The 15992-nt window shown below is 44.2% G+C and overlaps 1 protein-coding gene across 1 annotated transcript in view; it reads left to right on the top strand.

Annotated features, from left to right (window-relative positions):
* Positions 1-8327, top strand: part of NDUFB5 (NADH:ubiquinone oxidoreductase subunit B5) — a 39753-nt gene extending 31426 nt beyond the window's left edge. Inside the window, exons 4-6 of the mRNA XM_073578784.1 lie at positions 4586-4647; positions 7163-7269; positions 8116-8327. Coding sequence (XP_073434885.1) covers positions 4586-4647; positions 7163-7269; positions 8116-8236 — 290 coding nt within the window. The 3' untranslated portion in view covers positions 8237-8327. The remainder of the gene's footprint in view (positions 1-4585; positions 4648-7162; positions 7270-8115) is intronic.
* The last annotated feature ends 7665 nt before the right edge of the window (positions 8328-15992 follow it).

Raw genomic sequence — 15992 nt, 5'->3', positions numbered from 1 at the left:
ATAATTATTTTTGTGGACAAAAAAAAAAAGATTTTTTATTTTCACGGTTCTGCGTTATAAACTTCTGTGAAGCACTTGGGGGTTCAACGTGCTCACCACACATCTAGATAAGTTCCTTGGGGGGTCTAGTTTCCAAAATGGGGTCACTTGTGGGGGGTTTCCACTGTTTAGGTACATCAGGGGCTCTGCAAACGTAACATGACGCCCACAGACCATTCCATCAAGTCGGCATTTCAAAACGTCACTACTTCCATTCCGAGCCCCAACGTGTCCCCGAACAGTGGTCCCCCCCATATATGGGGTACCAGCGTACTCAGGACAAACTGGACAACAACTTTTGGGGTCCAATTTATCCTATTACCCTTGTGAAAATAAAAAAATAGTGGGCTAAAAATCATTTTTTGAGGGAAAAAAATATTATTTTATTTTCACAGCTCTGCGTTATAAACTTCTGTGAAGCACTTGGGGGTTCAAAGTGCTCACCTCACATCTAGATTAGTTCCTTAGGTGATATAGTTTCCAAAATGGGGTCATTTGTGGGGGGTTTGCACTGTTTAGGTACATCAGGGGCTCTGCAAACGTAGCATGACGCTCACAGACCATTCCATCAAGTCTTCATTTCAAAGCGTCACTACTTCCCTTCCGAGCCCCAACGTGTCCCCGAACAGTGGTCCCTCCCCACATATGGGGTACCAGCGTACTCAGGACAAACTGGACAACAAATTTTGGGGTCCAATTTATCCTGTTACCTTTGTGAAAATAAAAAATAGCAGGCTAAAAATTTATTTTTTGAGGGAAAAAAAATATTTTTATTTTAACGGCTCTGCGTTATAAACTTCTGTGTAACACCTGGGGGTTCAAAGTGCTCACTATGCATCTAGATAAGTTCCTTAGGGGGTCTAGTTTCCAAAATGGGGTCATTTGTGGGGGAGCTCCAAAGTTTACGCACACAGGGGCTCTGCAAACACGACATGGTGTCCGCTAACGATTGGAGCTAATTCCATTCCATTCAAAAAGTCAAATGACGCTCCTTCCCTTCTGAGCCATGCCGTGCGCTCAAACAGTGGTTTCCTCCCACATATGGGGTACCAGTGTACTCGGGTCAAACTGGACAACAACTTTTGGGGTCCAATTTATCCTGTTACCCTTGGGAAAATAAAAAATAGCGGGCTAAAAAATCATTTTTGAGTAAAAAGAAATATTTTTTATTTTCATGGCTCTGCATTTATAAACTTCTGTGAAGCACTTGGGGATTCAGAGTGCTCACTAGGGTGACCGCAAAAAATCGATGTCGGAATTTTGTCCGTCTGGACCCCACAAAACGATTCCCCTTTCCAGATATTGAGAGAGCCAAAATTTGAGCTCGATCAAACGACGTTAACCCGTGCCGCTCGTCGCTCAAAGTTTGAAAAAATCCAAATTGAGGTATTTTAAGATTTAGGTATTTTGCATAGTCTGTTAGACTATAAAGAATGTGACAACAACATTGCAGAAATAGCCCTGACCAAATTTTCGAACCATTTGTGGTATTTGAATGCAGAGTTGGTGGGATTATCGTTTTTTGATCCCACCATTACAGACAATGAAAAGTTGTTAATGGCTAATAAATTGCTCAGTAGCACAGATGAACCATCAGAGCACGCTAGGGTTGTAAATCCAAAAGTTAGGAAAGAAAAATTAAAAGAGGTAGGAAGTAACCGACTTTAACGACCTTCTGACAAAAGATGAAGAACAAAAGCAATATGTCCTGCAAGTTGTAAGCAAATGCCGAGCATTATATTCTGACGTTTCAAAAACTACTTTAACAAAAGCTCTAGAATAGATTAGATAACTATGTAAAATTATCAACTCATGTAGGTTAGCGTGCTCTGATGGTTCATCTGTGCTACTGAGCAATTTATTAGCCATTAACAACTTTTCATTGTCTGTAATGGTGGGATCAAAAAACGATAATCCCACCAACTCTGCATTCAAATACCACAAATGTTTCGAAAATTTGGTCAGGGCTATTTCTGCAATGTTGTTGTCACATTCTTTATAGTCTAACAGACTATGCAAAATACCTAAATCTTAAAATACCTCAATTTGGATTTTTTCAAACTTTGAGCGACGAGCGGCATGGGTTAACGTCGTTTGATCGAGCTCAAATTTTGGCTCTCTCAATATCTGGAAAGGGGAATCGTTTTGTGGGGTCCAGACGAACAAGATTCTGACATTTTTTCCCCCCATATGAGATCCGGTCACCCTAGTGCTCACTACACATCTAGATAAGCTCCTTGGGGGTTCTAGTTTCCAAAATGGGGTCACTTGTGGGGGTTTCTACTGTTTAGACACACAGGGGCTCTGCAAACGCAACATGACGCCCGCAGAACATTCCATCAAAGTCTGCATTCCAAAATGGCGCTCCTTGCCTTCTGAGCTCTCCCGTGCTCCCAAACAGTGGTTCCCCCCACATATGGGGTATCAGTGTACTCAGGACAAATTGCACAACAACTTTTGTGGTTCAATTTCTCCTGTTAGCCTTGTGAAAATAAAAAATAGCGGGATAAAAAATCATTTTTGAGCAAAAAAAAATTATTTTTTATTTTCACTGCTCTGCGTTATAAACTTCTGTGAAGCACTTGGGGGTTCAAAGTGCTCACCACACATCTAGATAAGTTCCTTCGGGGGTCTAGTTTCCAAAATGGGGTCACTTGTGGGGGAGCTCCAATGTTTAGGCACACAGGGGCTCTCCAAATGCGACATGGTGTCCGCTAACAATTGGAGCTAATTTTCCAATCAAAAAGTCACATGGCACTCCTTCCCTTCCGGGCCCTGCGGTGCGCCCAAACAGTGGTTTATGACCACATATGAGATATTGATGTACTCAGGAGAAATTGCCCAACAAATTTTAGGATCCATTTTATCCTGTTGCCCATGTGAAAATGAAAAAACTGATGCTAAAAGAAAATTTTGGTTGGAAAAATTAAAATGTCCATTTTTTCATTCCATGTTGCTTTAGTTCCTGTGAAGCACCTGAAGGGTTAATAATCTTCTTGAATGTAGTTTTGAGTAGCTTGAGGGGTGCAGTTTTTAGAAATGGTGACACTTTTGGGTATTTTCTGCCATATAGACCCCTTAGTGACTTCAAATGTGAGGTGGTCACTAAAAAAAATGGTTTTGTAAATTTTGTTGTAAAAATGAGAAATTGCTGGTCAACTTTTAACCCTTATAACTTCCTAACAAAAAAAAATGTTGTTTCCAAAATTGTGCTGATGTAAAGTAGACATGTGGGAAATGTTATTTATTAACTATTTTGTGTCACATAACTCTCTGGTTTAACAGAATAAAAATTCAAAATTTGAAAATTGCAAAATTTTCAAAATTTTCGCCAAATTTTCATTTTTTTCACAAATAAACGCAAAAATTATCGACCTAAATTTACCACTAACATGAAGCCCAATATGTCACGAAAAAACAGTCTCGGAATCGCTAGGATGCGTTGAAGCATTCCTGAGTTACCTCATAAAGGGACATTGGTCAGAATTGCAAAAAATGGCCAGGTCATTAAGGTCAAAATAGGCTGGGTCATGAAGGGGTTAAAGCGTTTCTCAGCTATGACCTCATAAAGTGACAGTGGTCAGCATTTAAAAAATTGGCCTGGTTAGGAAGATGAAAGCAAGGACAGGGGCTAAGGGAGGCCAAAATGTCCTCTGGTATACTGCAGACCATTGTTATTTAGATGAAGCAAACAGACAGGGCAGAGTAACATAACTCAGGAGTAGACCCTGCCATGGCCATCAGTACAGAATATTCACTTATTTTCCCTCCCTACCTGGTCGGGTACAAGCCTTACACAGGATAAGGCAGGGGCAGCATTATAGGTTCTCTGAACAGCAATATTTTTTAAAACACATCCAATTGTGAAAATGCTTTATCTTCCAACATCTAGTCACTTAATCAAACTTTTGTTTGTGGGACAACCCCTTTTTAAAGGTCCCGTCCGGGTCCGATGGGTGTCGCGGTCCGGCGCCTCCCATCTTCTAGCGATGATGTCCTCTTCTTTGCTTCCCGTCGCCGCGACGGAAAGCAAAGAAGAGGACGTCATCGCAAGAAGATGGGAGGACATGGACCGTGACACCCATCGGACCCAGACCGTCCCCCCCGCTAAGTATAATCTAACTCGTTTTTCTTATCTTTCAGGTTACATCGGGGGCTTATCTACAGCATTACAGAATGCTGTGGATAAGCCCCTCATGACGGTGGCTGCATCTTATATGCCAAAAAATAGGTGACAGATTCCCTTTAATGATGAGTAGCCTTTTAGAGAGATCTGATAAACCATATATGAAAATGATCACAAGTAAAGCGCCATGTAATAAATGGCACTATAATAATAATGTAATATCATCATGCCAAGTGTGTACAAGTATGGGGTGAACCCAGTCATGAGGAACCTGAAAACAGCCTTTTCCATGGAGTTGCCATGTGTAGTAATTACGGTAGATATAATAAATAATTTTTCTTGGAAAGCTATATTCTGTAATATCTACTGACTGATCATTGCTGCTGAAAAATATTAAGTCATGATGTTTATTTTTATTAGGACCTGCAGAATTAGTGGAAACTCCAGAGGATTATGTCCCTGAACCATGGGAATACCACCGGGTATGTATTGGAAAATGAATAGATTGCCCAAAATGGTCACTAACGCTAAATGCATACTGCGTGTTCTTACCATACATCAAATGGCAGGCACAGTCCTCTATCCAGCATTAGGACTCATTGCAAATAATGTACTTTTTTATGATGGCTCTCTGTACAGGACAGCGCAGTCTGCTGCTTTTTCCTACACTGGTAGATAAATGGTATGCAGATGTATAAATGACCAGACAGAGGCCAATAGAACAATGTTTTGGCCTCTGGTGTATGGGGATTTAAGGGAACTTTAATGTACAGTGGGGAAAAAAAGTATTTAGTCAGTCAGCAATAGTGCAAGTTCCACCACTTAAAAAGATGAGAGGCGTCTGTAATTTACATCATAGGTAGACCTCAACTATGGGAGACAAACTGAGAAAAAAAAATCCAGAAAATCACAGTCTGTTTTTTTTTCATTTTATTTGCATATTATGGTGGAAAATAAGTATTTGGTCAGAAACAAAATTTCACCTCAATACTTTGTGATATATCCTTTGTTGGCAATGACAGAGGTCAAACGTTTTCTGTAAGTCTTCACAAGGTTGCCACACACTGTTGTTGGTATGTTGGCCCATTCCTACATGCGGATCTCCTCTAGAGCAGTGATGTTTTTGGCTTTTCGCTTGGCAACACGGACTTTCAACTCCCTCCAAAGGTTTTCTATAGGGTTGAGATCTGGAGACTGGCTAGGCCACTCCAGGACCTTGAAATGCTTCTTACGAAGCCACTCCTTCGTTGCCCTGGCGGTGTGCTTTGGATCATTGTCATGTTGAAAGACCAGCCACGTTTCATCTTCAATGCCCTTGCTGATGGAAGGAGGTTTGCACTCAAAATCTCACGATACATGGCCCCATTCATTCTTTCATGTACCCGGATCAGTCGTCCTGGCCCCTTTGCAGAGAAACAGCCCCAAAGCATGATGTTTCCACCACCATGCTTTACAGTAGGTATGGTGTTTGATGGATGCAACTCAGTATTCTTTTTCCTCCAAACACGACAAGTTGTGTTTCTACCAAACAGTTCCAGTTTGGTTTCATCAGACCATAGGACATTCTCCCAAAACTCCTCTGGATCATCCAAATGCTCTCTAGCAAACTTCAGACGGGCCCGGACATGTACAGGCTTAAGCAGTGGGACACGTCTGGCACTGCAGGATCTGAGTCCATGGTGGCGTAGTGTGTTACTTATGGTAGGCCTTGTTACATTGGTCCCAGCTCTCTGCAGTTCATTCACTAGGTCCCCCCGCGTGGTTCTGGGATTTTTGCTCACCGTTCTTGTGATCATTCTGACCCCACGGGGTGGGATTTTGCGTGGAGCACCAGATCGAGGGAGATTCTCAGTGGTCTTGTATGTCTTCCATTTTCTAATTATTGCTCCCACAGTTGATTTCTTCACTCCAAGCTGGTTGGCTATTGCAGATTCAGTCTTCCCAGCCTGGTGCAGGGCTACAATTTTGTTTCTGGTGTCCTTTGACAGCTCTTTGGTCTTCACCATAGTGGAGTTTGGAGTCAGACTGTTTGAGGGTGTGCACAGGTGTCTTTTTATACTGATAACAAGTTTAAACAGGTGCCATTACTACAGGTAATGAGTGGAGGAAAGAGGAGACTCTTAAAGAAGAAGTTACAGGTCTGTGAGAGCCAGAAATCTTGATTGCTTGTTTCTGACCAAATACTTATTTTCCACCATAATATGCAAATAAAATGAAAAAAAAAACAGACAATGTGATTTTCTGGATTTTTTTTTCTCAGTTTGTCTCCCATAGTTGAGGTCTACCTATGATGTAAATTACAGATGCCTCTCATCTTTTTAAGTGGTGGAACTTGCACTATTGCTGACTGACTAAATACTTTTTTTCCCCACTGTATATGCTATGTGCATGGACGTAGTGCTCTTTTAGCCTTAGAGATAACACTAGTATGAGAACTCGTAATGGTGATTTCTTTAAGGATTCACTCACATTTACATATAATCAGTCCATTGACATCCAGAAGAGTGGGACAATTTTTTTTCTCAATTGTCATTTGTATACAATCCATTTTTTTACTCAGCAGCTATTAATCTTTTACAGGACCATTATCAGTTTTCTATGTTACAGAATTGTGATATATCCATAAAAGTCTGATGTTAAACTGATGGGCTGTATGGCATGACATTTTTTATTAGTCTCGCACTGTCCGATTTCGCAGGCTGCTGCAATTTTGAGTAACTTTGGTTCAAGTGCAATCCTGTTTTATGCCTAAGTGTGAGCAAGCCCCTAAAGCTGGTATTTTTCCATACAGAATAGTCCACTTACAGGTTACTTGTACGATCATAATAGTGCTATCATTTAATGACATTCTTTCAGCTATTTGCGTACCTCCCATAGGAACAAGGACTGACCACTATTACTGGGATTGCTGATTTCACTGTGGTTAGGTCACACTATTGTGGCATGTATATTTACCTGTGAGAACAGCTCATGAGACTTGTGATGTTTCTCTTTCAGCATCCGATTACCCGTTTTCTTGTCCACCACGTATATAAAGATTATCAGGCGGCATATGAACAAACTTTGTGTGTCCTTCATGTTGAAAACGAGAAACGTATGCTCAGGTTTGTAGCTTGCAGTGTTTTTTCTGCCTGTACATACATTTGTCAGAAGGCTAAAATGGAACTGATAAAGGAAAAAAAACTCAACGGAATTTAACAGTAGCCGTAGTCGTAGACTGCACGCAACTACATTCTATACATTGTTATGTCCGACTGGATGAGAAACCGGTTACATTTTTCCTGTAACCACTCGCTTCAAGTCAAGTTGGCAGGCTCTGGCGGCAGGGCGCAAGTCGGGCACTTTCCCTGTTGATTTAATGACATTTGCTCGTAGTATGTGTGAAGTGCAGGAAGTCGCTCACAGCATTAGGAGAGTTATTAGAGTGCTGAGTTTGCACATCACCCAGTGCCGCTGCTTGTCTAGAAGTGAGCGGCTGCAAGGGAAATATTACATTAGCTTCTCTACAATCAAACATTGTTAGACCAATTTTTAAAATGTATTTACCTACAGATTGGCACTATGGCTGCAGATAAATACTGTATGTTTTTTCTTAATGGTAATTTCCTTTTAAGAGTCTGGGAATGCATTACAGTGCAAAACAGGGGCCATTTGCCAACTTACTGAGGGGAAGTGAAAGAGGATTTTGAGATGATGATTACATCTTTGGAATTGTTGTCTGTTCAGGATGGGAGGCTTTCCTCTGATGAGATCTGACTTTTGGCTGTGATCATAGAGCTCCTACACAGCCAGGTGTCCGGCCATCTCTGTGTACCTGTAGATGGGCCCCAATGCTCTGGGATTAGTTTCTCACATGGTGTTGTGGTGCCTTCAATGTTCACTGATAGTCTCATATCTATTTGTAATCTTTTAATGACCATAACTCAATTATGATTTGATTCTTCTTGCAGGCTGTATGAGACTGCAGCACGCCGCTCTATGAGACAGAACGGAGATGGTCCATGGTATCAGTTTCCGACTTTGGACAAGACCCTTATTGATGATACACCTAAGGCTTTCCCTGATAACTAGTGCTCCTGACTGCTCAGTGTTGTAAATCTTAATTTCCTGTCTACTTATTCTGGTGAATTTGTTTCAAATAAACTCTACCAGCTTAGTGTAATATTTTTTTGAATACAATAATAAGGAAAAATGATGGGCACGTAATGCAGAAATGAATGAAAATGTAACACTAAATATTAGTCCAAGTCCATAGACTAGCAGCAGAGATACAATGGTGTAATGAGGTTCTTTATTTTCTCAGATGGTAAAGCTGCCCACTCCTCATGGCAAAAGGCCTCCAGTTCCTGTAAATTCCTGGGCTGTCTAGCATGAACTGTATGCTTGAGATCTCCCCAGAGTGGCTCAATGATATTGAGGTCAGGAGACTGAGATGGCCACTCCAGAACCTTCACTTTGTTCTGCTGTAGCCAATGACAGGTCATCTTGGCCTTGTGTTTTGGATCGTTGTCATGGTGGAACGTCCAAGTACGTCACATGCTCAGCTTCCAGGCAGATGATTGAAAATTTGCCTCCAGTATTTGCTGATAATGTGCTGCATTAATCTTTCCTTCAACTTTGACAGTTTCCTGCGCCTTTGTATCTCACACATCCCCAAAACATCAGCGATCCACCTCTGTGCTTTACAGTAGGAACGGTGTTTTTTTTCATCGTATGCCTTGTTGACCTCTCTCCATAAGTAACGTTTATGGTTGTGGCCCAAAAATTTAATTTTGGTCTCATCACTCCAAATTACCTTGTTCCAGAAATTTTGAGGCTTGTCTCTGTGCTGTTTTGCATATAGAAGGCAAGATACTTTGTGTCATTTGCGCAGTAATGGCTTTCTTATGGTGATTTGACCATGCAGCCTATTTTTTGCCTCTATATTGTGCATCTCGAAAACGGCCACACCGCTATCGCCACAACAGCACCCTACTGAGCGAGGGGATCCGCCCACCAGGACAGGAACCTACAGGTTAAAAGAGGGGGCAGTCCCTCTTGTCTCCTCAGTTGGGTTCCTGTCCTGATGGGAACCTACGGACAAGAATCTTACCTGTGTCCAATCAGCCTCTGTGCGCGGTCTCTGCCAGAACGGCAGAGCTGGGATCCCAGAAGCAGTGTCGGGGGTGCTCTGCCTGTTCAGACCCCTCCTCATCTGGCGTGGATGTCGCAATCCCAGGGTACTGGTGGTGCTGCCTGGGTCGCGTGGACACGGCGCAGGTGGAAGTGAGGCTCCCTGTGTTCATCCGGGACGGTGGCATTCATCGCTCTGCGCCGCGTGTGGGCCATTTCCGGTCGGCTTCCACGTGTGTGCGCTCTGGCAGTGACAGGGGCGTGGCCAGCTCTTTAGCTGTGATGGTCTGACTGGAGCAGTTGGAAGACCAGATACAGTCTGGAACACCTAGGGACAAGATACTGGACTCCTTTCCACAGATCCGTGGAGAGGCAGCCTATCTGGTGGATGCTTCAGTCGATTTGTTGCGTTTAGCTGCCAGGTCTGCTGGTCTGTCAAATGTTGCTCGCTGAGCCCTCTGGTTAAAGAGCTGGAAGGGGGATGCGCATGCTAAGACCAAGTTGTGTGCTATTCCATGCCGGGGTGAGTACTTGTTTGGTCCCGTGCTGGATGAAATCCTCACAAAGGCAAGTGACAGGAAAAAGTGTTCCCTAAACTATTTACCCCTACTTTCAGGAACACCTTAAGGAGACGGTCATCTTTCGCCAGCAGAATCGAAAAGAAAAGGTGCCTACTCCGGTGGGGCCTCATCCTGCAAGTATAGGCACAAGTATCACTAGCCCTGATCTCCCGGTGGGCAGTAGATTAAAATAATTTTATAGTCAATGGGTCCGTATAACGTCCAGCACCTGGATCCTCGATGTACTATCTTCCGGGCTGAAATTAGAGTTCCGGAGTAATCCTCCAGACTCCTTCCTATTAACAACCTTAGGAGACTCCCCCGATCGCCAACAGGCCCTGGAATTGGAAATTCTGCAGTTAATGCAGAAACGGGTCCTAATTGAGATTCCTAAGGACCAAGAGGGAAGGGGGTTTTATTAACCTCTGTTCTTGATCTCCAAATCAGATGGTTCCTTCAGAACCCTTTTTTATTTGCGGAAGCTGAATTCATTCCTGCAGTCTCATACCTTTAAAATGGAACCCATCAAGTCTGCAACCAAACTTCTGTTTCCAAGGTTTTTCATGACGGTCCTGGACCTAAAACACGCCTATTACCACCAGCCTATATACCAGGACCACCAGCAATATCTCAGTGGCTGTACGGCTGGGCGATCAGGTTAGACACTTTCAGTTTGCCGCCATGCTGTTAGGTTTGTCCATGGCACCACTTATGTTCACCAAGATGATTGCGGAGGTGATGGCACATTTGAGGGAACGAGATACCCTAGTTATTCCGTTCTTGGACGATTTCCTTATAGTGGGGAGGTCGGCCGTCCAGTGCAGTACCCGGCTGAACCATATATCATCGTCCCTACAGGGTCTCGGTTGGTTAGTCAATCTGAAGAAATCAAGACTAGTTTTCTCGACCCTTCAAAGATTCCTCGGCCTCTTCTTGAATTCGGTAGCTCAACATTGCTTTCTTCCAGAGGACAAAAAGCTAGGCATCGTCTGCAAAGTCGGGAAGATAATAGACAATCCAGATCTGTCTTTGAGAGATGCAATGTCCTTACTGGGTTCTCTGACGTCTTGAATGCCGGCTGTAGAGTGGGCCCAATTTCACACCAGGGTGCTACAGAATGAGGTGCTCAAGGCAGACAGGAGGATGCGAGGCTACCTCGATGGGAGAATGCGATTTGTCAGTCGCCACTGTGAGCAGTTTATCATGGTGGCTAAACCCGCTACATCTGTCCAAAGAGGTGCTGCGGAGGATAAAACCCGACCGTATAGCTAACAGATGCCAGTCCCTTGGGGTGGGAGCTCACGTGGGAGACAGACTAGCCCAGGGAAAGTGGACAATCAGGGAATCACAGGATTCCTCAAACCTGAAAAAATTACGGGCAGTGAAGTATGCACTTCTCGAGTTTCTACCGATTCTGCGGGACACCCACGTGCGGATATACACTGACAACACTACGGTGGTGGCCTACTTGAATCATGAAGGGGGATGAGATCACAATCGCTAATGTCCACCGCAGACAACATATTCTCCTTGGCCGAGAGTCACCTCTCCCTATCGGCACTTCACATCAGAGGGGAGTGCAATGTTCAGGCAGACTATCTCAGTGGACACTCCCTGTGCCAGGGGGAATGGTCCCTAGACCGACATTTTCAGACGGATCATATTGTTATGGGGCCTTCCGGACATAGACCTTTTCGCCACAAGGAGCAACAGGGCAGGTCAGGAGGTTTGTGTCGCTACGGACATCAGATCAGTCAGCGGTAGTAGACTTCCTTCAGGTCCGGTGGGATTATACTCTGGCCTACGCATTTCCGATGTGTCTGATTCCTATAGTGCTAAGAAAGATCAGAGGAGGGAGCGAGAGTAATTCTGATTTCCCCTTTTGGCCCAAGAGGCCTTGGTTTTCTTGGCTAAGGGCAATGTCCGTGACCGACCCCTGGGTGCTACAGAGTCCGGGACTTCTCTCTCAAGGATCGTTCCATCAACCACAGATGGACGGTCTCCACTTAATGGCATGAAATTTGAGAGGGAGCTATTGAGGCGTAGAGGGTTTTCAGAAGCCCTAGTTACCACCTTTTACTAAGGAATAGGAAGGACGTCACCACAATTTATTTTAAGACCTGGAGAAGGTTTTTGTTATTCCACTCAGCCCCCTGTCTGACCATGTTCCAATTCTGGAATTTTTGCAGAATGGCTGAGAGTTGGGGTTATCTGTTAACATCCTTAGAGTACAGGTCTCTGTTTTGGGCGCCCTGTATAACTATAATGTAGCAAGGCTTTTATGAATCACTAGATTCATAAAAGCCTGTGAAGGCAGTGATCCAGTGCGTATTCCTAGATTACCTTCGTGGGATTTAAACCTTGTGCTAGACGCATTAACAGGTCCTCCCTTCGAACCCTTAAGGGGGTTTTACACTAAGCAATATAGCTAGCAATATCGCTAAAACGTCACTGGTTTTGTGACGTTATAGCGATATCGCTATGTGTGATACTTGCCTCCGACCGGCTCCCCCGCTGTCCATCGCTGATCGCGCGAGATTGGGCGGCTCCATTTCTCGTCGTCAGCTTCATGCTGGGCTTCCTGCTGTGTGAGACGAGCGACGCGTGGAGGCGGGCGGGAGGACGTCTGGATCGCTGTGTGTGAAAGGTGAGTCGTGCGCTGCGTTGCTGCATCGCTGTGAGATCTTTCTGTGTGAAAGCTCACTAGCGATCATTTAGCGATGCACCAGCGATCCTGACCGGGTCGGATCGCTGGTGCATCGCTAAATGTAAAAGGGCCTTTAGACTCTGTCTCTGTTAGGGTTCTAACTCTCAAGACAGCTTTATTAGTGACCTTAACTACTGCAAGACGAGTCACTGATATTCAGGCACTATCAATAGATAATCCATTTTTGATGATTTATCAAGCTAAGCTGGGTCGGGTTTCAGAACTATCTTATTTACCAAAAGTCGCTTCTAAGTTTCATAGGAGCCAAGAGATTTATTTACCATTCTACTTTGATAGTCCCGCTACAGTGGAGGAACGAAGGTTCCATACTCTAGATGTCAGAAGAGCTGTACTAGAGTACTTAAAGAGGACTCAGTCTTGAAGGCAGAGTAGGGCTCTGTTTGTCTCCTTTCAGGGCCCGAAAAAGTGCTCGAGTGTCACAAAAAGTACTATCGCCCGCTGGATAAGAGACGCAATATGCCTAGCTTATTCATCAAAAGGGGAAACCCTGCCGGAGGGAGTGAGAGCCCGTTCAACGCGGGACATGGCATCCTCCGGGGCTGAAAAGGCGGACGTCTAGAAGCATCCCATACTTGATCTGCTCTGCTACATATAGGCAATGCTCAGATCGCCTATATGTAGCAGAAATACAGCATTGCTATGAGCATCAACCACAGGGTGGCGCTCATAGCAATCTGCCGGCAACAACCATAGAGGTCTCTGAGACCTCTGGTTGTCATGGCAACGCGTCGCTGACCCCCCCCCCCCCCCCCCGATCACGTGACGGGGGTCGGCAATACGCTCATTTCCGGCCGGGCGTAGGAAGCTCTAGTTAAATGCCCGCTGTCAGCGTTTGACAGCAGGATTTAACTAACAGGCGCGGTCGGATCGCGATTCCGCCCAAGCCTATTGTGGACAAATGTCAGCTGTCTATAACAGCTGACATGTCGGCTATCAGGTGGGTTCACCGCCGGAGCCCACCTCAAAGCAGGGGATACTGACCACTGACGTACTATCCCGTCAGCGGTCGGTAAGGCCTCTTTCACACTTCAGTTATTTGCATCAGTTAAAATCCGCCAAAAACGCAGACAAGCGGATCAGTTCTAAACTGATGTGAACGGATGGCACAGGATCCGTTTTTAGACGGATCCTGAAAATGAGGAAATTTAAAGGAACCGCTGGCCGAGAGAGAGATTTTTTTTTTTTTTGTCCGGCACCCAGACAGAATTTGGGGTTAATTCAGTGTCTGGGGGATCCGCCGGCCAAAAAAAACGTTGCAAGCTCCGTTTGGAAATCTTTGAGGATGTTGACGGACACTAACATTGTGGCGGATCCTCATAAAAACGGATGCAACGGACGGCAATCAGTCAGGATCCGCCAATAATGAGTCAATGGGGAAAAAAACGGATCCGCAAAGAAAAATGGCGGATCCGTTTTTTTTCAAAATTGACGGATCTTGACTGATTGTCAAAAACGGAAGTGTGAAAGAGGCCTAAGAGGTTAAAGAAGCATTCTCAATATTTTTTTTTTTTTTTTTTAAATATAAAAAATAGGTATTGGTTTTTCCATTAACCTGGATTCCAGGAAGTCTCAATGACTGCATACTTGACATTGTGATTATTTTCCCTGTGAAATGAGAGCAATGCAGAGTGGGTTAAAGCCCCCTCATTCCACCACTCCAGTAGGTTACAACAAAACATCAGGTCAGACTAAATTGGTTAATAAGTATTAGACAATAAAAAATAAGACGAAATGTTTCTGTGCTGTTATGGAGACGTTCAAGGAACTGGATTACTTGTGAAACTAAGGCTACGTTCCCACAATGCATTTTTGGTGCTGTATTTTTACGCTGTACAAAATGTGCAGTGTCATGAAGTTGTAGCAAAGTGGATGGGATTTATAGAAATCTTACGTCCACTGAGCTTTTATTTTACTCAGCAATAACTAACTTGCAGTGCGTGTTTTAAAATCGCAACATGTTGATTTCTTTTGTGAGTACACAGTTTATTTGTGGACTTTCCCCATAGAATTGCATTGTATACAGAAAATCAGCAAGCAATTTTTCAACATCAAAAACTCTGGGAATTCTCATTGTGGGAATGTAGCCTAATGCCTCTTTTCCCCAGTCTTCTCCAGCATGCCATGACCGCATACCTTAGAACTATCAAGAAAAAAAAGTTTAGCTCAGGACTACAGCATTAAAGGGGTTGTTCCACGAACAAAGTACATATTAATTAATGTGCTGAGATAATCTTGTAAATGTTCCTTTGCTGTGTACTGTGCAATGGCTGTGAATGACCGGTCAGGAACATGGTCGGATCACACCACAGTTCCTGGGCAGGGGAGGAAGCAAGAGTATAAAGACAGGACAGTAGGGGATCACAGCTGCTGGTTTCTGTGAGGTAAAACATTTCACTGCCTGTTTTTAATGAAGTGTTTTACTTCAAGGAAAGAATCAGTTGTGATCTCCTGCTGTAATATCTGTTGTAGGCAGCCAACAGAGGATACTGGATGGAGTGTATATCTCTCCCAGAAAATTAAGCTGGGTGAGATATTAAAACCCGGTAGAAATGATAGGTGCAGCAGTTTATTCATGGTAGTTCTGGGCCAGTTTTTATTGGAATGATGAGTAGGATTTGGTAGTGGGACTTGTCACTCCCGATCCAGGCCAGGTAGTACTGGAGGCTTAGGCAGCTCAGCTGAGAGGTCGCCTCATTACAGACACCGAAAAAAAACTGAAGGAAAAGTTTCAGAGAGAGACACAGCCTCCGGACTGATATGGTGTATTTCGGAGAAGGATATGCACAGCGGTTAAATGTGCTAAATGCTGAGTTGCTGGAGTGTCAAGCCCCACACACATCCCTGGTAACGCTAGTCAGAGGTATGGTGTATTGGTTAGCGCCTAGCTGGGCAAGTCTTTGTTGTTTTTCAGTTACTTTATTGTCTGCTGCATTTTGGCTGAAAATAAAATCCCTGTTTCCTTTATATGGACCGTTTCTGCCTATGTCACGGCCATGTTGCACTACAACGTGTTGCGCTCGCAGGTGGCGTATGTGATTCGTGGACCCATTGTGCCACAGACTGCACCTACCCTGGAGGGGTGTAACTAAGCAGCTCACTTGGTTTTCACTGAAGCCTCTAGTGGTGAGGTCAGGCTTGTGCAGCAGGTAGCTGCCAGATTCCACTCCAGGGTGGTGTCCGGCAGTAGCAGTTGACCAAAAGGGTCTCAGACATTAATGCAGATTCCTACACAGGGCAGGATGTCCACTGGGACAGGTTCAGCCTGTACAGACAGGATGGCCACTTGGGATAGGTGTAGACTAGTGATAAGCGAATGTGTTTGCCACTACTTGTTACTTGCCAGAGTATCACGGTACTCGGCGAGCACCGAGCATTTCTGGGATTACTCGGGTCTCCACCCAGCATTTATGTCGGTCTTTAGAGACCC

The sequence above is a fragment of the Dendrobates tinctorius genome, unplaced genomic scaffold, assembly GCF_039654945.1.
Source record: "Dendrobates tinctorius isolate UK_male_01 unplaced genomic scaffold, ASM3965494v1 ptg000060l, whole genome shotgun sequence".
Taxonomy (NCBI): domain Eukaryota; kingdom Metazoa; phylum Chordata; class Amphibia; order Anura; family Dendrobatidae; genus Dendrobates; species Dendrobates tinctorius.
The sequence above is the reverse complement of the archived record's forward strand: the minus strand, read 5'-3'. Positions and strand labels throughout refer to the sequence as shown.